Genomic DNA, 21,651 nt, shown 5'->3' on the forward strand with positions numbered 1-21,651 from the left:
TAGTGCAAAGCTTGAAAATGGGGGACTGAAGAAAATTCAGTGGGGGGCAGGATTCTGATTCCTTATGTTATTAATTATTCATTTTATTTATTACAATATTTCAATACCGCCCCATTTCCGAAGATTTTATGGAGGCATATAACCAAATTCTATATAGGAGAAGAAATGGCAGCAATTGAAAATGAAGTGATTTAGCTAGGACCACGGATAGGAAGATCCGTGCCTGGTGAGCGTGTGCTAAGCCAGAAAGGCCCGGACAGAGAAAACAATTCACCATGTTGAAGACAAGCCACAGATAATTTGGCCGAAAGGGATGCAAGTACAAGCAATGCAAGACATCTTATATACAGTTCTGACAGCCATTCAAACCTCCCGCTCCCTCTCAAGAAAAGAGGCTGGCTAGAAGCCGCGCCTGGATTGGTTGAAAGCTCAGCTGACATCACAGCTTCCAGGCAGGGAATCCCTTGCCAGGGAGAATGGCAGCTGGGGATTGGTCAGGGTAAAGGACCAATCAGCTGCAGAAATGATCCTTGGGAGGGTGTGATCCAGAAGAAGACAATAGCAATGATATGTTGATGAGTTTCTGATTAGCTCAACTGTACAGTTCCGTGTTAAACAAAGATATGGAGCTCAAGAAACAAAGGTGCAAGGTGTTGCACCTCAGAGTAGATTCACCTTGCTGAAGACACCAAACCACACACAGCCAGAAGTCTTTATAGTTATCTTCTGAGAATTATCTTCCTTCTCTGAATCTATCTGCACCTGGATATTTTCAGTATCAACACTCTCACTCTCATGCCTTGTTGTGGGAAACTGCACTTCTTCATCATCTATAGCAGGGACATCTTGAACCAAACTGTGAACCTGAGTCCCATCATCCTCATCAGAGACAGTCTGTGATTCTAGCTGAGTCACAACACAAGGCTCGGAGGACAAAAGATACTGACCCTTGGCTATCAAGGACTCAGCTGTCAATAAAAGAGTTAAAGGATGCACATACTCAAAGCCCCCTTTTCTGTGAGGCAACATCAGGTTCTCAGCCTCAGGTTAATTACACAAACATCTGGCTTATCTGGCTGCCCAGAGAAATCACCTATCTTTGCACATACACACAATGAACCTGGTGATTATCTGGCTTGGGAAATAGCCAGAGGGATTTGCCCAACCTTCCTATTCCTAGGGGATTGTTTCAGCAGGGTCATGGAGGGGTGGCTACATTTTGATACATTTCCATAAAGCAGTTTAGATACATTCTATATAAGAAATAGATACAATACACGGCTGAAAGATACGTTACACGAAAATCATAAAGTATGCACAATTTATTGATGGGTTAGAAATGATATAGTTTATGAGGGTACAGCTGCTGCTGGGTGTGTTCTCGATCTTCTGATGCCTTGAACTTGTGCAACTCCGGAACCTCCAGAAAAGTTTTTAATAAAGGGGGAAAAGTCATATATTTATTTGGTAGCTCTTGGTGAACTATAAATCATTGGGGGGGGGGGGGGTACCGTAGCTAGATTAAAAAATAGTCTAAAACAGAATAAATCACTTCCTACATAAAACAAATTGAAACCAGTGCAAATAATGCAAAATAACACTACCATTTTCTCTTCTTGCCCATTTCCCAGTCAAGTCATGAGGTTTTGCATACATTTTGCATGCGTCACTCATCTTCGATATTTGACGCAGACAGAGACTGAGATTTCCCTTCATCAAAGTTGGGCTACAAGGTGACCTTTCAAGGATATTTAATTTGGGTTTTTTCTTAAAAGGCATGTTTTTGCAGCATTGTCAGACTCTATTCTATTAGCCACTCTTTCTCTGTCTTTTCAGATTCCATAGCAATGAGCCATGGCAATGGGATAAAACTGCATCAATTCCACAATGTAGATGCACCCTTTGATTTCCCAGTAACAGAAAGTCTTCCTCTCAAAGATCCTCAAAGATAACACAATCAGGATGAGCTAAAAGCATATTAAACTTAATGAAGGTGGAATGCTGCAGCTCTGGATTTCTGGCATCAACAGGATCGACTAGATGCCCTTTGGGGTCCCTTCTCATGCTAAGCCGTGAGCTTTTTTGTTGGTGTTTCCAGGGCTTGTTTTCCTCAAAATGTTCCATGAAGATATTTGTAACAAAGGATTCCTCCAAGCAAGAATCAGCCAGGCTTTGAAGCTGCAAGGCTTTTCAGTGCTAATCAAGCTGGCCAATTGCAACATTCACGCTTGCCTCTTTCTCCCACCACAGACATATAAACTTCACTTACTTAGTTTCCAACAGACCTCATAACCTTGGAGGATGCCTGCCACAGATGTGGGCGAAACGTCAGAAGAGAATGCTTCTGGAACATGGCCAGACAGCCCAGAAATCTCACAGCAACCCAGTCATTCTGGCCATGAAAGCCTTCAATAACACATCGAATTGTTATGTCTAGTATTATTTAATGTTGGCGATGTGAATGCGGACATACTGAAGCATGCGTATTCACGTCAGCATCAATTAATCTAGGGAAATGATTATCAATTTTTTTCTTAATAAAAAAAATCTAATTTTAGCAGGAATGAAACCACAGATAGAAATAGAAAAAAATGGTGATTAAACCTGGACCTTCTGCATGTCAATCAAGAGCTCTGTCCTAACTATAACAACAATAACAACAACAACAACAACAACAACAACAACAACAATTGGGGATTAAGCCTGGACCTTCTGCAAGAGTTCTGCCCTAACAATAACAACAACAGCAACTGGGGATTAAACCTGGATCTTCTGCATGTCAATCAAGAGCTCTGTCTTAACTATAACAACAACAACAACAACAACAACAACAACAACAACAACAACAACTGGGGATTAAACCTGGACCTTCTGCATGTCAATCAAGAGCTCTGTCCTAACTATAACAACAATAACAACAACAACAACAACAACAACAATTGGGGATTAAGCCTGGACCTTCTGCAAGAGCTCTGTCCTAACAATAACAACAACAGCAACTGGGGATTAAACCTGGATCTTCTGCATGTCAATCAAGAGCTCTGTCTTAACTATAACAACAACAACAACAACAACAACAACAACAACAACAACAACAACTGGGGATTAAACCTGGACCTTCTGCATGTCAATCAAGAGCTCTGTCTTAACTATAACAACAACAACAACAACAACAACAACAACAACAACAACAACAACTGGGGATTAAACCTGGATCTTCTGCATGTCAATCAAGAGCTCTGTCTTAACTATAACAACAACAACAACAACAACAACAACAACAACAACTGGGGATTAAACCTGGATCTTCTGCATGTCAATCAAGAGCTCTGTCTTAACTATAACAACAACAACAACAACAACAACAACTGGGGATTAAACCTGGACCTTCTGCATGTCAATCAAGAGCTCTGTCCTAACTATAACAACAATAACAACAACAACAACAACAATTAGGAATGAAACCTGGACCTTCTGCATGTCAATCAAGAGCTCTTTCCTAACAATAACAATAAAAACAACAACAACAATTGGGGATTAAACTTGGACCTTCTGCATGTCAATAAGAGCTCTTTCCTAACAATAACAACAAAAACAACAACAACAACAATTGGGGATTAAACCTGGACCTTCTCCATGTCAATCAAGAGCTCTGTCCTAATAATGACCACAACAACAACAACCTTGAGGTATGGCTCCCAACAGCTGAATACTTCAGCTTCATTGGAATTTTCTGAAACATCATAGAATCCTAGAATTGGAAGGGAACCCCCAAAGGCCATCCAGTCAAACCCTCATTTTGCCACGAAGTAATACACAATCAAAGCCCTCCTGACAGATGGCCATCCTGCTTCTGCTTTAAAACCTCCAGATAAAGAGACTCTACTGGTTTTTGGATTTTGGATTTTTCATTCGTTGGAATGGGTACATCTCTAACACTTACCTAGAAGTCGGCATATCACAAGATCGCAATTCCTTTGGCCGCAGGAAGTCGTCATATCACAATATCAGAATTCCATTTAGATCGATGAAGCTGCGGAGTAAAAAGGAGGACGACCTTTGAATTTGGCACTCATACTTGCCCTTGGCAATCCTGTTGTTACTAGCACTATTCTTACACAGTTTCCCCCAGGTGTATTGGACTCCAACTCCACAATTCCTAACAACCTACCATTTGAATTGCCTTGGCTCAATGCTAGGGAATTCTGGGATTTGTAGTTTTGAAAGTATTTTACCTTGTTGCCATTAGTGCATCACCAAACTACAAATCCCAGGATTCCATAGTCTTGGCAATTGAAGTAGATTTATGCAGTGTTCATTCTATAGTGTAGATGCACCTCAAGGCTCCGGAGACAAGGGATCGAATCTTCTCTTGGCCATGGAAACTGAGACTTGCTCACACCCTCTCAGCCCCAGGAAACCCCACGATAGGTTCATCTTAGGGACTCCATATGTTGGGAAAGAGATTCCACAGAAAAATTAGGAAAAAATATCTTATAACAATAAGAGATGTTTCACAGTGGAATAGAGGGTTGGTGGAGACTCCTTCTTTGGAGGTCTTTAAACAGAGGCTGGGTGGCCATCTGCTGAGAGGGCTTTGATTGTGCTTTTCCTATCTGGTAGAAGGGGCTGGACTGGATGGCCCATGGGGTCTCTTCCAACCCTTGGATTTCTATAAATACACTGCATTGCAAAAGTATTGAAAGCTCCTTCTTTGGAGCTTTTTAAGCAGAGGTTGGATGGCCATCTGCTGGGAGGGCTTTAATTGTGTCTTCCTGCCTTGAACTGGAGGGCGTTTAGGGATCCCTTCTAATTATGGTGGATTACAAACTGCCTAGGAGTCTGTTGAAGCCTCCTTCTCTGGAGGTTTTTAAGTGGAGGCTGGATGGCTATCTGCTGGAAGGGATTAGATGGTGCCATCCTGACTAGCAGAATGGTTTTGGACTTGAAGGGATCTTGATGTCACTTCCAAATCCTATGATTCAGTTGTTTATTCATTTTCCACTGAAACATTAGAAAAAAATCTACTATTGGTAAGAGCTATTGTGGAATAGAGGTTTGGAGGAAACTGCTTACAAACTGCCTAGGAGCCTTTTTTGGAGGTTTTAAGTGGAGGCTGGATGGCTATCTGCTGGGAGGGATTAGATGTCGCCATCCTGACTACCAGAATGGTTTTGGACTGGAAGGGACCTTGATGTCACTCCCAAATCTTATGATTCAGTTGGTTATTCATTCGCAAAGATCTGCCTGGGAGTCCAATTGAGTTTCCGTCTTTCTCTGGGGGTTTCCAAGCAGAGGCTGGATGGCCATCTGCCAGGAGGGCTTTGATTGTGTCTTCCTGCCTGGCAGAAGGGGGTTGAACTGGGGGACATTTAGGGATCCCTTCCAATTATAGTGGATTACAAACTGCCTAGGAGTCAGTTGGAGCCTCCTTCTCTGGAGGTTTTTAAGTGGAGGCTGGATGGCTATCTGCTGGTAGAGATTAGATGGTGCCATCCTGTCTAGCAGAATAGTTTTGAACTTGAAGGGACCTTGATGTCACTTCTAAATCTTATGATTCAGTTGGTTATTCATTTGCAAACATCTGCCTGGGAGTCCAGTGGAGTTTCCTTCTTTCTCTGGAGGTTTTCAAGCAGAGGCTGGATGGCCATCTGCTGGGAGGGCTTTGGTTGTGTCCTCCTGCCTATCAGAAGGGGGTTGAACTGGAGGACCTTTAGGGATCCCTTCCAATTATAGTGGATTACAAACTGCCTAGGAGTCAGTTGGAGCCTCCTTCTCTGGAGGTTTTTAAGTGGAGGCTGGATGGCTATCTGCTGGTAGAGATTAGATGGTGCCATCCTGTCTAGCAGAATAGTTTTGAACTTGAAGGGACCTTGATGTCACTTCTAAATCTTATGATTCAGTTGGTTATTCATTTGCAAACATCTGCCTGGGAGTCCAGTGGAGTTTCCTTCTTTCTCTGGAGGTTTTCAAGCAGAGGCTGGATGGCCATCTGCTGGGAGGGCTTTGGTTGTGTCCTCCTGCCTATCAGAAGGGGGTTGAACTGGAGGACCTTTAGGGATCCCTTCCAATTATAGTGGATTACAAACTGCCTAGGAGTCAGTTGGAGCCTCCTTCTCTGGAGGTTTTTAAGTGGAGGCTGGATGGCTATCTGCTGGGAGGGATTAAATGTTGCCATCCTGACTAGCAGAATGGTTTTGTACTTGAAGAGACCTTGATGTCACTTCTAAACCTTATGATTCAGTTGGTTATTCATTCGCAAACATCTGCCTGGGAGTCCAATGGAGTTTCCTTCTTTCTCTGGAGGTTTTCAAGCAGAGGCTGGATGGCCATCTGCTGAGAGGGCTTTGATTGTGTCTTCCTGCCTGTCAGAAGGGGGTTGAACTGGAGGACCTTTAGGGATCCCTTCCAATTATAGTGGATTACAAACTACCTAGGAGTCAGTTGGAGCCTCCTTCTCTGGAGGTTTTTAAGTGGAGGCTGGATGGCTATCTGCTGGTAGAGATTAGATGGTGCCATCCTGTCTAGCAGAATAGTTTTGGACTGGAAGGGACCTTGATGTTACTTCCAAACCTTATGATTCAGTTGGTTATTCATTCGCAAAGATCTGCCTGGGAGTCCAGCGGAGTTTCCTTCTTTCTCTGGAGTTTTCCAAGCAGAGGCTGGATGGTCATCTGCTGAGAGGGCTTTGATTGTGTCTTCCTGCCTGTCAGAAGGGGGTTGAACTGGAGGATGTTTAGGGACCCCTTCCAATTATAGTGGATTACAAACTGCCTAGGAGTCTGTTGAAGCCTCCTTCTCTGGAGGTTTTTAAGTGGAGGCTGGATGTCTATCTGCTGGGAGGGATTAGATGGTGCCATCCTGTCTAGCAGAATGGTTTTGGACTTGAAGGGACCTTGATGTCACTTCCAAACCTTATGTTTCAGTTGGTTATTCATTCGCAAAGATCTGCCTGGGAGTCCAGTGGAATTTCCTTCTTTCTCTGGAGGTTTCCAAGCAGAGGCTGGATGGCCATCTGCCAGGAGGGCTTTGGTTGTGTCTTCCTTCATGGCAGAGTTGCATTGGCTGGCCCTTGGGGTCTATTCTGATTCTGTGATGCTCAACTGCCCTGCTCTTTGTGGAATGCTTACAACACGGGACGTAGCAGTCACACTCGCAGAAGTCACAGCGGGAGAACCACCGGGTCCAGCCGGATTGCTTGGTGACACAGGCGGAGATCTTGATGCAGCCGTGGTTGAGGAGGGCCCCCAGGTGGGCCTTCTTGGGGCAGGTGGAGGAGCAGCTCCCGTCAATGTCCCGCTCGTTGATCTCGATCCGGCTTCGGAGGCAGATCCCTGTGCCAAAGAGATACGGCGGGAGAAGGACTCAAGGAGGGCATCTATACGGTGGCCTCAATACAATGTGATACTACTGTAACCACTAGGCTCAAGACCTCTGTGCTATTACTTACGGAGGCAAGTTGGCTTGGGGGTCCAGTGCCCGCTGGACTGGCAGGCGCTGGCCGGGTCACCCACCAGCAGGAACCCTGCCCGGCAGCGGTAGCGCACTACAGATCCCACCCACCAGTCGTTGCCGTAGACCACCGAATTGAACTCTGCTTCCGGTCGGCCACAGTTCACTGGAGAGAAGGAGACAAACCATCAATACACAATGTATTGTCAAAGGGTTTCATGGCTGGAATCACTGGGCTGTTGTAGGTTTTTTCAGGCTATATGGCTATGTTCTAAAGGCATTCTCTCCTGACGTTTCGCCTGCATCTATAGCAAGGATCCTCAGAGGTTGTGAGACCTCACAGATCCACACTTTGTTTTTTTCCACGATCGTGAGGTCAGGAGTCTCACGCTCCAAAACACTGTCTGTCTGAATCTGGAAGTTCCAGAGTAGTTTGACAGGGCCTTCTCAGAGGTGGCCCCTTGGCTGTGGAACTCCCTTCCCAAGGATATTAGATCGGCCCCCTCCCTTCTGACCTTTCAGAAAAGATTGAAACCTGTCTCTTTGAGCAAGCGTTTGGAGCTTCAGCGTGATTAGATAAACACAAAATTGTAATACGAACACGCAACGGCTAAGACGATGTAAACGGATGAGGAATCGGACTGGAAGATATTGTATGTATGTATGTACTTTGGCCACATCATGAGGAGACAGGAAAGCCTAGAAAAGACAATTATGCTGGGGAAAGTGGAAGGCAAAAGGAAGAGGGGCCGACCAAGGGCAAGATGGATGGATGGCATCCTTGAAGTGACTGGAATGACCTTGAAGGAGCTGGGGGTGGTGACGGCCGACAGGGAGCTCTGGCGTGGGCTGGTCCATGAGGTCACGAAGAGTTGGAGACGACTGAACGAATGAACAACAACAACAACGTGTGTGTGTGTGTGTGTGTGTGTGTGTGTATATATATATATATAAAAATTTTTATAGCTTTTATGGATTTTATATGTATTTATGATGTGATTACATTGCTTTTAATAATAAATAATAATAAACTTTATTTATACCCCACCACCACCTCCCCGACGGGAGCTTGGTGTGGCTTACCTGGTATGTGTATATATGTGTGTGTGTGTGTGTGTGTATGTGTGTGTGGCATCTAATTGTTGCCGGTTGGTACGCCACCCTGAGTCACCTTCGGGCTGAAATGGGTGGGATAAAAATGATGTAAATAAATAAATAAATAATGATGACGACGACAACAATCCCCTCCATCGGGTGCCATTATGTTGCACCTCACCTCAAATCTTAATGATAGGCAAGATTATGATAATAATAATAATAATAACAACAACAACAATAACAATGATAATTTGTTGTTGTTGTTATCATCTTGCCTCTCATTAAGGTTCGAGGTGGGATGCAACATAGTTAAAGCAGAGAGATAAAGTAAAGCACTATTAAAATACATATAAAAAGTACACACAAAATGCAGCTTAAAGTTTACCAATAAAACACAGGTTAAGATTTACAACTTATCATTGACTGGGTCAGACTTCCGCAGAGAGAAATAGATCTTTCATTGTGTCTTAAATTCCAGCAGCTCCTCTAGCTGCTATGGTGCATCTTCCTTTGGTAGGTCCTTCCACAGTCTTCTGCGTGACCGCATTTCTGTGTACGAACCCACACGATCTCTTCGATCATCTGGAGAGGCCCTGCTCGCGTTCCCACCTCCTTCACAGGCGCGATTGGTGGGGACGAGGGAGAGGGCCTTCTCGGTGGTGGCTCCCCAACTCTGGAACTCACTTCCCAAGGACATCAGACATACCCCAACTCTGGCAGTCTTTAGGAGGAGCCTGAAAACGTGGCTGCTCCAGTGTGCCTTCCCAGAATAAGGAAATCTCTCAGCAATATGCCCTCAAATGCACTTTACCATTGATTTAGGACTGACTGCATTCCCTCATCTCTCTTTGAAAACCCTATCCCAGTTATATCCTACCTTGTTCATGCCCAGCATTATTTTTTAAATTTTAAATTATTACATTTGACCCGGCCATAGGTTTTAAATGCTGTGTGTTACTCTTTATTGTTATTGCTTACTTTTTTGTTTATGTGATTTATATTAATTGTATTGTATTGATTGTTTTTTTGTTAATTGCTTTTGTTTATTGATGTATTGTGGGCTCGGCCTCATGTAAACCGCACCGAGTCCCTTGGGGAGATGGTAACGGGGTATAAATAAAGTTATTATTATTATTATTATTATTATTATTATTATTATTATTCAGTTCTTGTGGGTTTTTTCGGGCTATATGGCCATGTTCTAGAGGCATTTCTCCTGACGTTTCGCCTGCATCTATGGCAAGCATCCTCTGAGGATGCTTGCCATAGATGCAGGCGAAACGTCAGGAGAAATGCCTCTAGAACATGGCCATATAGCCCGAAAAAACCCACAAGAACTGAGTGATTCCAGCCATGAAAGCCTTCGACAATACATTATTATTATTATTATTATTATTATTATTATTATTATTTTGGGGCGACGAAAAGGGGCCTTAGCTAGATCCTTAGCTAGAGCTGTTGTTGTAGTCCTGCCTAATGTAACTCAAGACCCCTGTGATTTAAAAAAAGTAACTTCTCCAGTTCTGGTGAATAAAGAGGATTCTTAGATCTAACTTGCAGAGGCCTCTATGACTCCACGGAGGCCGCTGATCCTTTTAGAAAGATTAATCCAATGGTAATCCTGCCTCTTGCTCCGCTTGCTTCCCCTGTTACCTATTAGAGTCGATTAGCAAAGCTTTAAGGTTTTGTCCTCATTAGAAACATACGATCTCAGAGGGACAGGTGAAAGAGGAGGATTTGTCCGCCAAATGCTTGCAACTGGGGTGGGATTCAGTGTCTATTATTATTATTTGATACACAACAAGATTAGTACACAGGAAACAAGATCACAGTGCTGGCTTTTGTGTTTGATCACACGTTGGACAGTTCCCAAGTGTCTAGGACTGTGAGATGTATCAGCGAATAATGCATGCAGATCCCAGTAGGGTGGCCTTTTGTAGCTGAGAGATGGTAATTTTGTCAGCACCTATTGTTTTTAAGTGCAGGCCAAGGTCTTGAGGCACTGCACCCAGTGTGCCGATCCCACGGGGACCACCTTGACTGGCTTGTCTTTGCTAGAGTCTTCGTAGTTCGATCGTTAAATCCTCGTATCATGCCAACTTTTCCAGTTGCTTCTCATCAATTCTGCTGTCACCTGGGATTGCAACACTATTATTATTATTATTATTATTATTATTATTATTATTATTATTGTCGAAGGCTTTCATGGCTGGAATCACTAGGTTGTTGTAGGTTTTTTTCGGGCTATATGGCCATGTTCTAGAGGCATTCTCTCCTGACATTTTGCCTGCATCTATGGCAAGCATCCACAGAGGTTGTGAAGTCTCACATAGCCATATAGCCCAAAAAACCCTACAACAACCCATTATTGTTGTTGTTGTTGTTGTTGTTGTTGTTGTTGTTGTCGTCGTCGAAGGCTTTCATGGCTGGAATCATTGGGTTGTTGTAGGTTTTTTGGGCTATATGGCCATGTTCTAGAGGTATTCTCTCCTGATGTTTCACCTGCATCTATGGCAAGCAGACCTCACAACCTCTGAGGATGCTTGCCATAGATGCAGGCAAAACGTCAGAAGAGAATGCCTCTAGAACATAGCCATATAGCCCGAAAAAACCTACAACAACCCATTATTATTGTTACTACTACTACTACTACTACTACTACTATTATCCATAAGTTACTCATACCTCGGCAAAAGGATTTATATCCCAACCAGCAGCAACTTCCATTTCCACATTGGCTCTTTTTCAACTCTTTGTGCTTCCCTTTGCAGCCTCCAAGGCAGATAGGAGCCGTTCCTGACCAGTAAGTATCTGAATGTGCTGGGAAAAGATAAAATTAACCATTTTAGGTAAAAGTAAAGGTTTTCCCCTGATATTAAGTCTAGTCGTGTCCGACTCTGCGTGGTGGTGCTCATCTCCATTTCTAAACCGAAGAGCCGGCGTTGTCCATAGACACCTCCAAAGTAATGTGGCCAGCATGACTGCATGGAGCGCCGTTACCTTCCCGCAGGAGTGGTACCTATTGATCTACTCACATTTGCATTTTTTTGAACTGCTAGGCTGGCATAAGCTGGGGCTGACAGCGGGAGCTCATACCACTCCCAGGATTCGAATCTGCAACCTTTTGGTCAACAAGTTTAGCAGCTCGGGGGTTTAACCCATTGCGCTACCAGGGGGCTCCAAATACAGGTAATTCAGTGCAAATTAGTGCCTGACCCAGAATTTGAAATGCATGACATCCAAAGTGAATGAATTTGGGTTCTTCCAAAATACCCCATGAATTAAACTCCTGCTTTCAGGTACCTTCAACCATGCAATATTACACATGTGTCCACATTCATAAATGACATAATGCACATATAGACAGGAGAATGGGGAGCAAAAGAGCAAGGGGCAAGTGCGCCTAAGACTAACTGTTTACTATTTTTGGATGTAGTATTGAGACCTTATAAAGGACCCAGAAAGATGCAAATCACGTCCCTAAATGTTCAGCATTAGACCCATCTTCCAGGTAATCGACTGAGGCAGGGGATGCATCTGCACTGTCCAGTTAATGCTGCTTGGCACTACATTCACTACCATGGCTCAATATTATGAAATCCCGGGATTTCTAGTTTGGTGAGGCCTCAAGAAGGCTAAAGTCCTTGTAAAACTACAGCTCTGCTGATGCCAAAGCATTGAGCCATGGCAGTTCAAGTGGCATCGAAGTGCATTAATTCAACAATGGAGATGAACAGTTAAGACCCTCAATTGAGACCAAAAATACTTGGGATTTGTAGTTTTGCAAGGTCTTGAGTAATTCAACAATGGAATGAATAGTTAAGACCTTCAATTGAGACTGAAAATACTTGGGATTTGTAGTTTTGCAAGGTCTTGAGTAATTCAACAATGGAGATGAACAGTTAAGACCCTCAATTGAGACCAAAAGACTTGGGACTTGTAGTTTTGCAAGGTCTTGAGTAATTCAACAATGGAGAGGAACAGTTAAGACCCCCAATTGAGACTGAAAAGACTTTGGATTTGTAGTTTTGCAAGGTCTTGAGTAATTCAACAATGGACATGAACAGTTAAGACCCTCAATTGAGACTGAAAAGACTTGGGACTTGTAGTTTTGCAAGGTCTTGAGTAATTCAACAATGGAAATGAACAGTTAAGGCCCTCCATTGGGACCGAAAAGACTTGGGACTTGTAGTTTTGCAAGGTCTTGAGTAATTCAACAATGGAGATGAACAGTTAAGACCCTCAGTTGAGACCGAAATACTTGGGATTTATAGTTTTGCAAGGTCTTGAGTAATTGTCTACACTGTCCAGTTAATGCTGCTTGGAACTACATTCACTACTGTAAAGAAGCAGCGCTAATCTCACTAGAATGCCACCAAAAATTATGTAAAGAAGCACTAATCCCCTCCGCTTGTCAACAAAATTATGTGAGGAAGTATTAATCTTCTTTAAAGCCACTAATATTCTGTGAGAAACCTTCTTTTAGATATCAATTAAGCTGCCACCAATATGTTTAGAGACGCTGGTTTAGGTCTCTGTTTATCTTTAGTTGTGTTGTGAGGTGACTTTGGTAGTGTGGAATGCACCAAGCATGAAAGCAATCGAGGAGGCAGGTTTGAAATACAAAGAGAACAAGATTTATTGTTAACAGAACGTAATTGTTGCAGTTTTGAGAATTTAAACTTGGCACAAGGCTTGATGTTACAAAATGGCTGGTTTGAGATACATGCTTCTGATGATACAATTCTACAAACTTCTTCTTTAGTGAAGTGCTTATACTACTTCAGAGTTCCCTATTGTGAATATCCACACGGTTTGCCCTATACTCGGAACAAACCACTGATCACCAGTCTTTCCTTACTGGCAATCCTGAAAACCCCCTCTGTTAGATTCCTTTAACCTAAGCAATCTAACAAGGTGACACCTTCAGCTTTCTTGCTGAAGAAATATTCACAAATTCTAGGAACTACTGAATTCTCACAGCTTCACAACAGAGCCCTAACTAGCACTCCTCTTCCCCGGGTCTCTTCCACCGGACAAAACTACTTTTCCCAGAGTCCTTTCTTGACTCTGCTATTTCCCAGAGCCCTTAACTGGCTCTCCTCTTCTCCTCAGGGTCTCTTCCGCCTGACTAAACTACTTTTCCCAGAGTCCTTTCTTGACTCTGCTATTTCCCAGAGCCCTTAACTGGCTCTCCTCTTCTCCTCAGGGTCTCTTCCGCCTGACTAAACTTAACTGCCACCTTCAAATCTTTTACTCCTTTAGCTCCGCCCACCTCCTCTGAGGCTTTGTCTTGTTACCATGGCAACCTATCCCTCACAGCTAGGCCATGGCAATAAATGTAATACATAAATACAGTTTAAATACAGTATAATAAACACTCTATAATAAACATTTCTCTACACCTTCCTTCCCAGAAATATATTTTTGCACATTTCTTAATCCTAGAATGGCAAAAATAATCCTACATATCATTTAACAATAAATACATATACACCAATTCTGAAAGGGAAACATATTAGGGTTAAATACATTTCAATTATACATATATACAAACCTTTAACCTACGAAATTCTAGTATCATCTATGGATGTGGTATCAAAGTCTCACATTTTTATACTTATACATATATTTGTAAATATTTATTGCCTATTGCAAAACGTATATACCTATCACACTTTAATATAATGGGTTCATATCTTATACCTAGGGTATGAAACATATACAGTTCACCACTGTAATAACATCATACATTTCACAAATTTGCAATTAAAACAGGTTAACCATTTTTAAAATATTACACTACATTACACATCTATTACCTTTTTTCATTAACACTTTTATTACGCAATGTTATTTGATCTGGCCCTTGTAGAGAATAAGGTTTTTGTTTTTTTTTTCTTTTACTCAATTCCAATTCTCCTTTCCCTGATACCCATTCTCAAATTATAACAGGCCAATACACTTCCCCCAGTACCACATTCTTCTTCTTTCTCCTCTCCGCTACTGGAGTTATCCTCTTTCCATCTGGTCTTCCAATTATCAGGAACAGTTCTGTTTTTATCGAGTTCTAAGGCTTGAAATGAGACTTGCTTCAGCGTAGGACTCTGTTGTTGCGAAGAATCAGCACTTCCTTGAATATTCTCTCCTGGTCTTGAAGAGAACTCGCCACCGTTGGAAGAACAAACAAGAACACCTTTTCTCTCCTTTGTGATCTCATCACTGTAGTCTGGATGAACCCCCGAAGCTGGAAATTGTAAATTCTTCCTTTTATCACCAATATAGTCTGTGTATATTAGTTTTCTTGTCAGTCTATCAACTTGGCTTTTATTCTCTCTTTCTTCTTTGTTCAAGGATAAAGGAGATTTCTCTTCCGACACCTGGCCAAATCTTCTTTTTCTGTTCACCCTCTCTTCATATGTAGACACATCGACATGTTCAGAGTTAGCAAGGAAGAGTTGATCTAAAGTTTTACTCTCAACAAAATGTCTCTCTTTTCCACCATCACCTGTCATAGGGTACAATCTTGTATTTATCATTTTGTTGATGCCAGCTCTTTGATAAGTTTCACATAAACTCTTATCCTCAGCTATAGTTCCATTCTTTAGAACTTCTTTTGTTTGATCATCTGGAACTTTTACAGTGGATGAATCATGTCCAGAAGTCATCTTAATTTCAATTAGCCCTTCAGGTGTATGGATCTTTGTTTCACAGAAGACCCCTGGATATTCTGGACTCGCATCAGTTCCTACTGTCACATCCAGAGTTTGTTTTTCTTCAGCTTTCCCTTTAGATTTTATTTTATTGTCTTTGTCAAAAAGTTCGGCTGAGGTAATTTCTTTACGTGGAGCTGAAGGAAATACATCTTTTAAGGTCAAGGATTCCTCTTTCTCCTCAGAGTTTATCACTTGTCTTTCCAGACCTATTGTTTCTATACTCTCTTCACTGGCTCTCAAATAATCAGCCACTGGAATCGGCTCTGCTGCAGGGCTTGTTCCTCGTTTGCATGGTCTCTCCTGGCTGTACACTTCTGACTTTATATTTGGAACACCACCTCCAGCAATAAATCTATAGGGTTGTTCTTCTGCTCTTTGTTCCTGTTGAATTTCCTCAACTCCTCCTGTCTTCGTAACAACCTTAGCAACTGTAGCACTGGCTTCTGGGCTATCATCCCCATCTTGTCGGATGGCAAAACACAGGGCTTTCTGTTCAGGGCTTTCATTGTTACATTCTTTCTCCCCACACGCCATCTTACAGAATTTAATCTCCTCAGCCAAATCATTTCCAATTAAACATTGATATGGTATGTCAGGACTGACTGCAAAATCCCACATACCCTTCCATCCTTTATATTCTATTGGCAAGGTCACCACGGGTGTCGGGATCGCGGGACCTAAACCTTTTAATTTTATTTCAGAGGTTGGCTGTTGAAATTTCTGAGGAATTATTTCAGGGTGCGCAATGCATACTTCGGAACCTGTATCTCGGAGTCCTTTCCTGTCTTTGTGATCAATAGAAATGGTTTCTAAGTAGTCCTTAGATGGGCTGCCTGACAGGATGAACAAACATTGTTTCTCTTGAGGCTCTGAGCTTGAACTCTCCTTTGAAACAGTATCTGCTTCTGCCCTTGGTGTTTCTTTCATTTTATTCACAAAGAGGGTTGTTTTCTCCTTCTTTAACAGGGGACATTGATATTTTAAATGATTCCATTCTCCACATTGAAAGCACCGTCGTTTTACCTCAGGAGCAGTTGGTCTTATTACACTCTGCCTCCTATAGGTGGTGTCTTCTAATTCAGCACCCTTTTCTTGCTGTGGGCGCTTTTGTTGTGAATAAAATGGCTGCCTGTTTGTTCTTTTGTCCCCTGGCAGATCTTCCCTTTTAAATCCTTCTTTCAAGGTTGTTATTTGATCTGCCATACCCGCTGCCTCTACAATCGTGGATGGCTTGCGATCTTGAATCACCTAACGAATTTCATAAGGAACTAATTGGAAAAATTGTTCCAATTTCAAAAGTTCCCTCAGCTGTTGATAATCTTCTACCTCAGACGTCTTTATCCAACTATCGAACAGTTGAGACAATCTAGAGGCCACCTGAGCAAAACTTTGTGTTTTATCTTTCTTCAACGTCCTGAACTTAAATCTATAATATTCAGGAGTCAATCTATATTCCTGTTGAACCTGTTTCTTAAACAGATCATAGTCTCTACAAGACTCCTCCGGCATCTGTCCATAAATCTGCAAAAGTTTCCCACTTATCTGTGGCCTAAGGTATGTCATCCATTTTTCCTTAGCCACTCCAAAATCACGACAACATCTTTCAAAAGATATTAGGAATTTCTCTGGACAATCCTCCTTGGTATATTTTGGGAATTTCTTCATCAAATCTGGGGTATCCCCTCCAGATCTCCCTTCCTGAACATCACTGGATGTTTGAGACAAAGCCAATCTTTGTTTCTCTAGCTCAAACTCCATTCTCTTCAATTCTAACTCCTGTTCTCTCTCTCTTTGTTTTTCCTCCAGTTCTCTCTCTCTTTGTTTTGCCTCCATCTCTAGTTCTAACCGTCTCATCTCTAATCGTTTTTCCTCCATTTCCAGTTTGTATTTATAAGCCATTTCTGACATAGGCACTGCCTCTGTCTCTGACTCAGAGCTCGAGCTTTCCCCTTGGTCTCCCTCTCTTTCCTCAGCCAGCTTTCTCTGCCGCCTGGTAGCCATGTTTTCAACAACTTTTACCTCACAACTTATTCCTAAATTAAACTTAAGGCACTCGATTAGTTGTTACACGAATCCCGTCGTCTGCCACCAAATAATGTAAAGAAGCAGCGCTAATCTCACTAGAATGCCACCAAAAATTATGTAAAGAAGCACTAATCCCCTCCGCTTGTCAACAAAATTATGTGAGGAAGTATTAATCTTCTTTAAAGCCACTAATATTCTGTGAGAAACCTTCTTTTAGATATCAATTAAGCTGCCACCAATATGTTTAGAGACGCTGGTTTAGGTCTCTGTTTATCTTTAGTTGTGTTGTGAGGTGACTTTGGTAGTGTGGAATGCACCAAGCATGAAAGCAATCGAGGAGGCAGGTTTGAAATACAAAGAGAACAAGATTTATTGTTAACAGAACGTAATTGTTGCAGTTTTGAGAATTTAAACTTGGCACAAGGCTTGATGTTACAAAATGGCTGGTTTGAGATACATGCTTCTGATGATACAATTCTACAAACTTCTTCTTTAGTGAAGTGCTTATACTACTTCAGAGTTCCCTATTGTGAATATCCACACGGTTTGCCCTATACTCGGAACAAACCACTGATCACCAGTCTTTCCTTACTGGCAATCCTGAAAACCCCCTCTGTTAGATTCCTTTAACCTAAGCAATCTAACAAGGTGACACCTTCAGCTTTCTTGCTGAAGAAATATTCACAAATTCTAGGAACTACTGAATTCTCACAGCTTCACAACAGAGCCCTAACTAGCACTCCTCTTCCCCGGGTCTCTTCCACCGGACAAAACTACTTTTCCCAGAGTCCTTTCTTGACTCTGCTATTTCCCAGAGCCCTTAACTGGCTCTCCTCTTCTCCTCAGGGTCTCTTCCGCCTGACTAAACTACTTTTCCCAGAGTCCTTTCTTGACTCTGCTATTTCCCAGAGCCCTTAACTGGCTCTCCTCTTCTCCTCAGGGTCTCTTCCGCCTGACTAAACTTAACTGCCACCTTCAAATCTTTTACTCCTTTAGCTCCGCCCACCTCCTCTGAGGCTTTGTCTTGTTACCATGGCAACCTATCCCTCACAGCTAGGCCATGGCAATAAATGTAATACATAAATACAGTTTAAATACAGTATAATAAACACTCTATAATAAACATTTCTCTACAACTACCATGGCTCAATGTTATGAAATTCTGGGATTTGTAGTTTGGTGAGGCCTCAAGAAGGCTAAAGCCCTTGTAAAACTACAACTCTCCTGATTCCAAAGCATTGAGCCATGGCAGTTCAAGTAGCATCGAAGTGCATTAATTCTATAATGGAGAACAGTTAAGACCTCCAATTGAGACCGAAAAGACTTGAGATTTGTAGTTTTGCAAGGTCTTGAGTACTTCAACAATGGAAATGAACAGTTAAGACCTTCAATTGAGACCGAAAATACTTGGGATTTGTAGTTTTGCAAGGTCTTGAGTAATTCAACAATGGAGATGAACAGTTAAGACCCTCAATTGAGAATGAAAAGACTTGGGATTTTTAGTTTTGCAAGGTCTTGAGTAATTCAACAATGGAGATGAACAGTTAAGACCCTCAATTGAGAATGAAAAGACTTGGAATTTGTAGTTTTGCAAGGTCTTGAGTCTTCTCTTCTCAAGAGTGCTGATGCATCATCAAACTACAACTCCCAGGATTCCATCACAGTGAACAGTGGCAGATTTAAAGTGGTGCCAAACTGCATTAATTCTACAGTGTAGATGCACCCAAGGAGAACAGCTTCCCAAGTTTCAGATTTAAATCAGGGCTATCTTTCCCCATTGGTGCTGCGTCATCAAACTACAACTCCCAGGATTCCATCACATTGAAACATTGCAGATCTAAAGTGGTGTCAAACTGCATTAATTCTACAGTGTAGATGCACCCAGAGAAAACAACTTCCCAAGTTTCAGATTTAAACTAGGGCTATCTTTCCCCATTGCATTGCATCCTTCGAAATAGCATCCTCACAAACAAAACACTGGGTTTCCTTTCTTACTGCTACTGTTCCAAACTAATCCAACAATCTTTTATTTGGAAACTCTGCTTTCAGCATTTTCTTTGCCAACTTACCTTCCAATTCTTCGCCCCAGAGAGATTCAGATGCAAAGAGGATAAGGAGGAGGAACGAAATGATGCCTAGAGCCCCAAAGCGCATGGTGGATCTGAACCCTTGGATTCCTCCTCCCTGGCTGTTTCGCTCCTTCCTCCGAAAGACATGGGGGTTTAGGGCAGACTCCTCTCCATCATCCCACCATGGCTTTGGCTAGTTCCAACTCCAAGGACTTTGGGGTGCCCAAATACATACCCTGCTTACACACAAGAAAGAACTCTTTCCTTTCCGAAGCCAAGGAAGGGGAAAAAAGAGAAAGAAGCACATGGATGAGATTGAGTAGCTCCCATTAATCCTGCACCGAACATCCCCTCCTCCATCCGTGGCACAGATAATCCCGCAGCAAAAAGCGATTACAGGTTGAGCATCCCTTATATATATATCTATATAAATAAAAATGTAGTGTTCGTTTGTGGGATTAACATAACTCAAAAACCAATGGGCGAATTGACACCAAATTTGAACACACTAAACCTCTCAAGGTCAACGAGTGACCATCACTCATAAAAACACTAAAAAAACACAGCAGACGAGATTTAAAAAGCCAAAAATCAAAAGCACAATACAACTCATGCGCAAAACCACACAAATACATGCAAACACACATATACACACACATATACACACACACAGCACATATACACAGTCTGAGCCACAGCAACACGTGGCAGGGTACGTCTAGTCTATATAAATAAAAATGTAATGTTCGTTTGTGGGATTAACATAAACTACTACTGGGCGAATTGACACCAAATTTGGACACAAGACACCTAACAACCCAATGTATGTCCTTCACTAAAAAAAAAATAATTTTGTCATTTGAGAGTTGTAGTTGCTGGGATTTATAGTTCACCTCCAATCAAAGAGCATTCTGAACCCCACCAACGATGGAATTGAACCAAACTTGCCACACAAATTTATGGATATGGGATTCTCAAACTGTACTGGATTCTCTTTTATCCCCTACATCCAAATTGGAACCCCATACAGCCAAAGGAGGTGTATAAAGATATGTGGTCTTGCATTCCATCTCAGGTAATATTTTAGACCAGGCCCAAAATAATTAGAATCCAAATAGAACCAGTTCCCAGGATCCACCAGACTTTGGGGGGGGGGCATACTTTTGGGGAACAATATCCCTTTAAAACAAATCATATCCAAACGCTGTGCAGAGTTTAGCACTTGGAGACCAGTGGCTTTGATGAAAACCATGGCTGCATGGATTGCATCGACGATGTTCCCCTACCTGGCAAGGTTGTTGTGAGGCTACATTAGACGACACAAAGGGTTTCAGAGAAGGCAACCTGGGGTCACCTCTGAAACAGAAGGGCTTTTCCTTTTAAAATGAGCTCTGCAAAGAGCTGGATAAGGAGATTATGCAGGGCTCGGTTAGGGCAGGAGCCGGCCCTTAGATCCTTGAACCAAGAAAGGGATGGGAAAATGCAGAAGAGAAACCCAGAAACAACCTCAAAACCTTGGCAGCATCTAGAACAGTGGTTCCCAACCTGTGGACCATGGACCACCAGTGGTCCGCAAAAACTAAAATATGGTCCACGGCCTCATCATTACTAAATTGTTGCAACAACAGCGACTCGTCTTGCAAAAGCCTCTTATCATGCCGAGGCTTATTAAATATGGTTTTCTGTGGGCGAGCAGATGGCAACTACTGGATGGCATCTGTATCTGTATCCGAAACTAGAATTGATGTGGTCTATCCAATGCAGTTTTCTGAATCGGCACCCCAAATAACCAAACTGAATCTAAAGTTGACCAAAAACTGATTTGTAACCGATTTGGTACTAATGTTGGTCAAAAAAAGGCTGGGAACCACTGATCTAGAGCGTTCTAAGGAGAGCAAACAAATAAGATGGATCAGGCCCCACACAGACATTCTCTATATTAGACTTCCAAGATATGTGTGTTAAGTATCTTGCAATATAAAAATGAGGAAGGTAGAGGTAATAAAGGAATGTAGCAGCACCTTTCAGACTCATGGGTTTTTATTTTAGCAGGAGATTTTGTGATATAAAACCATTCTGCATCTGAAAAAAGTGGTAAAGTAAAAAAAAAACAACAGTAAAGGTGTTGCTACATTCCTTTTTCTTTCTCTCTCTCTCCTTTCCTCCTTTTTTTCTGCCTTAGAGCATTTTAAAGGCACGTAAACACCTTAAGGCAGGCCTGGGCAAACTTGGGCCCTCCAGGTATTTTGGATTTCAACTCCCACAATTCCTAACAGCCTACTGGCTATCCA

The 21,651-nt window shown here is 42.2% G+C and overlaps 1 protein-coding gene across 1 annotated transcript; it reads right to left on the reverse strand.

Annotated features, from left to right (window-relative positions):
• Positions 1-1,307: 1,307 nt before the first annotated feature.
• LOC132782701 (uncharacterized) lies at positions 1,308-20,169 on the reverse strand. Its single transcript, XM_067470788.1, has 6 exons — positions 19,361-20,169; positions 11,236-11,370; positions 7,451-7,618; positions 7,131-7,334; positions 3,944-4,033; positions 1,308-1,420 (listed from the first exon to the last, which is right to left on the reverse strand). Exons 1-5 carry the CDS (start codon positions 19,443-19,445, stop codon positions 4,020-4,022), a joined length of 606 nt encoding a protein of 201 aa, XP_067326889.1. The 5' UTR covers positions 19,446-20,169; the 3' UTR covers positions 1,308-1,420; positions 3,944-4,019.
• Positions 20,170-21,651: the final 1,482 nt, after the last annotated feature.

Source organism: Anolis sagrei, chromosome 7 (genome assembly GCF_037176765.1).
Source record: "Anolis sagrei isolate rAnoSag1 chromosome 7, rAnoSag1.mat, whole genome shotgun sequence".
NCBI classification, from domain to species: Eukaryota; Metazoa; Chordata; class Lepidosauria; order Squamata; family Dactyloidae; genus Anolis; species Anolis sagrei.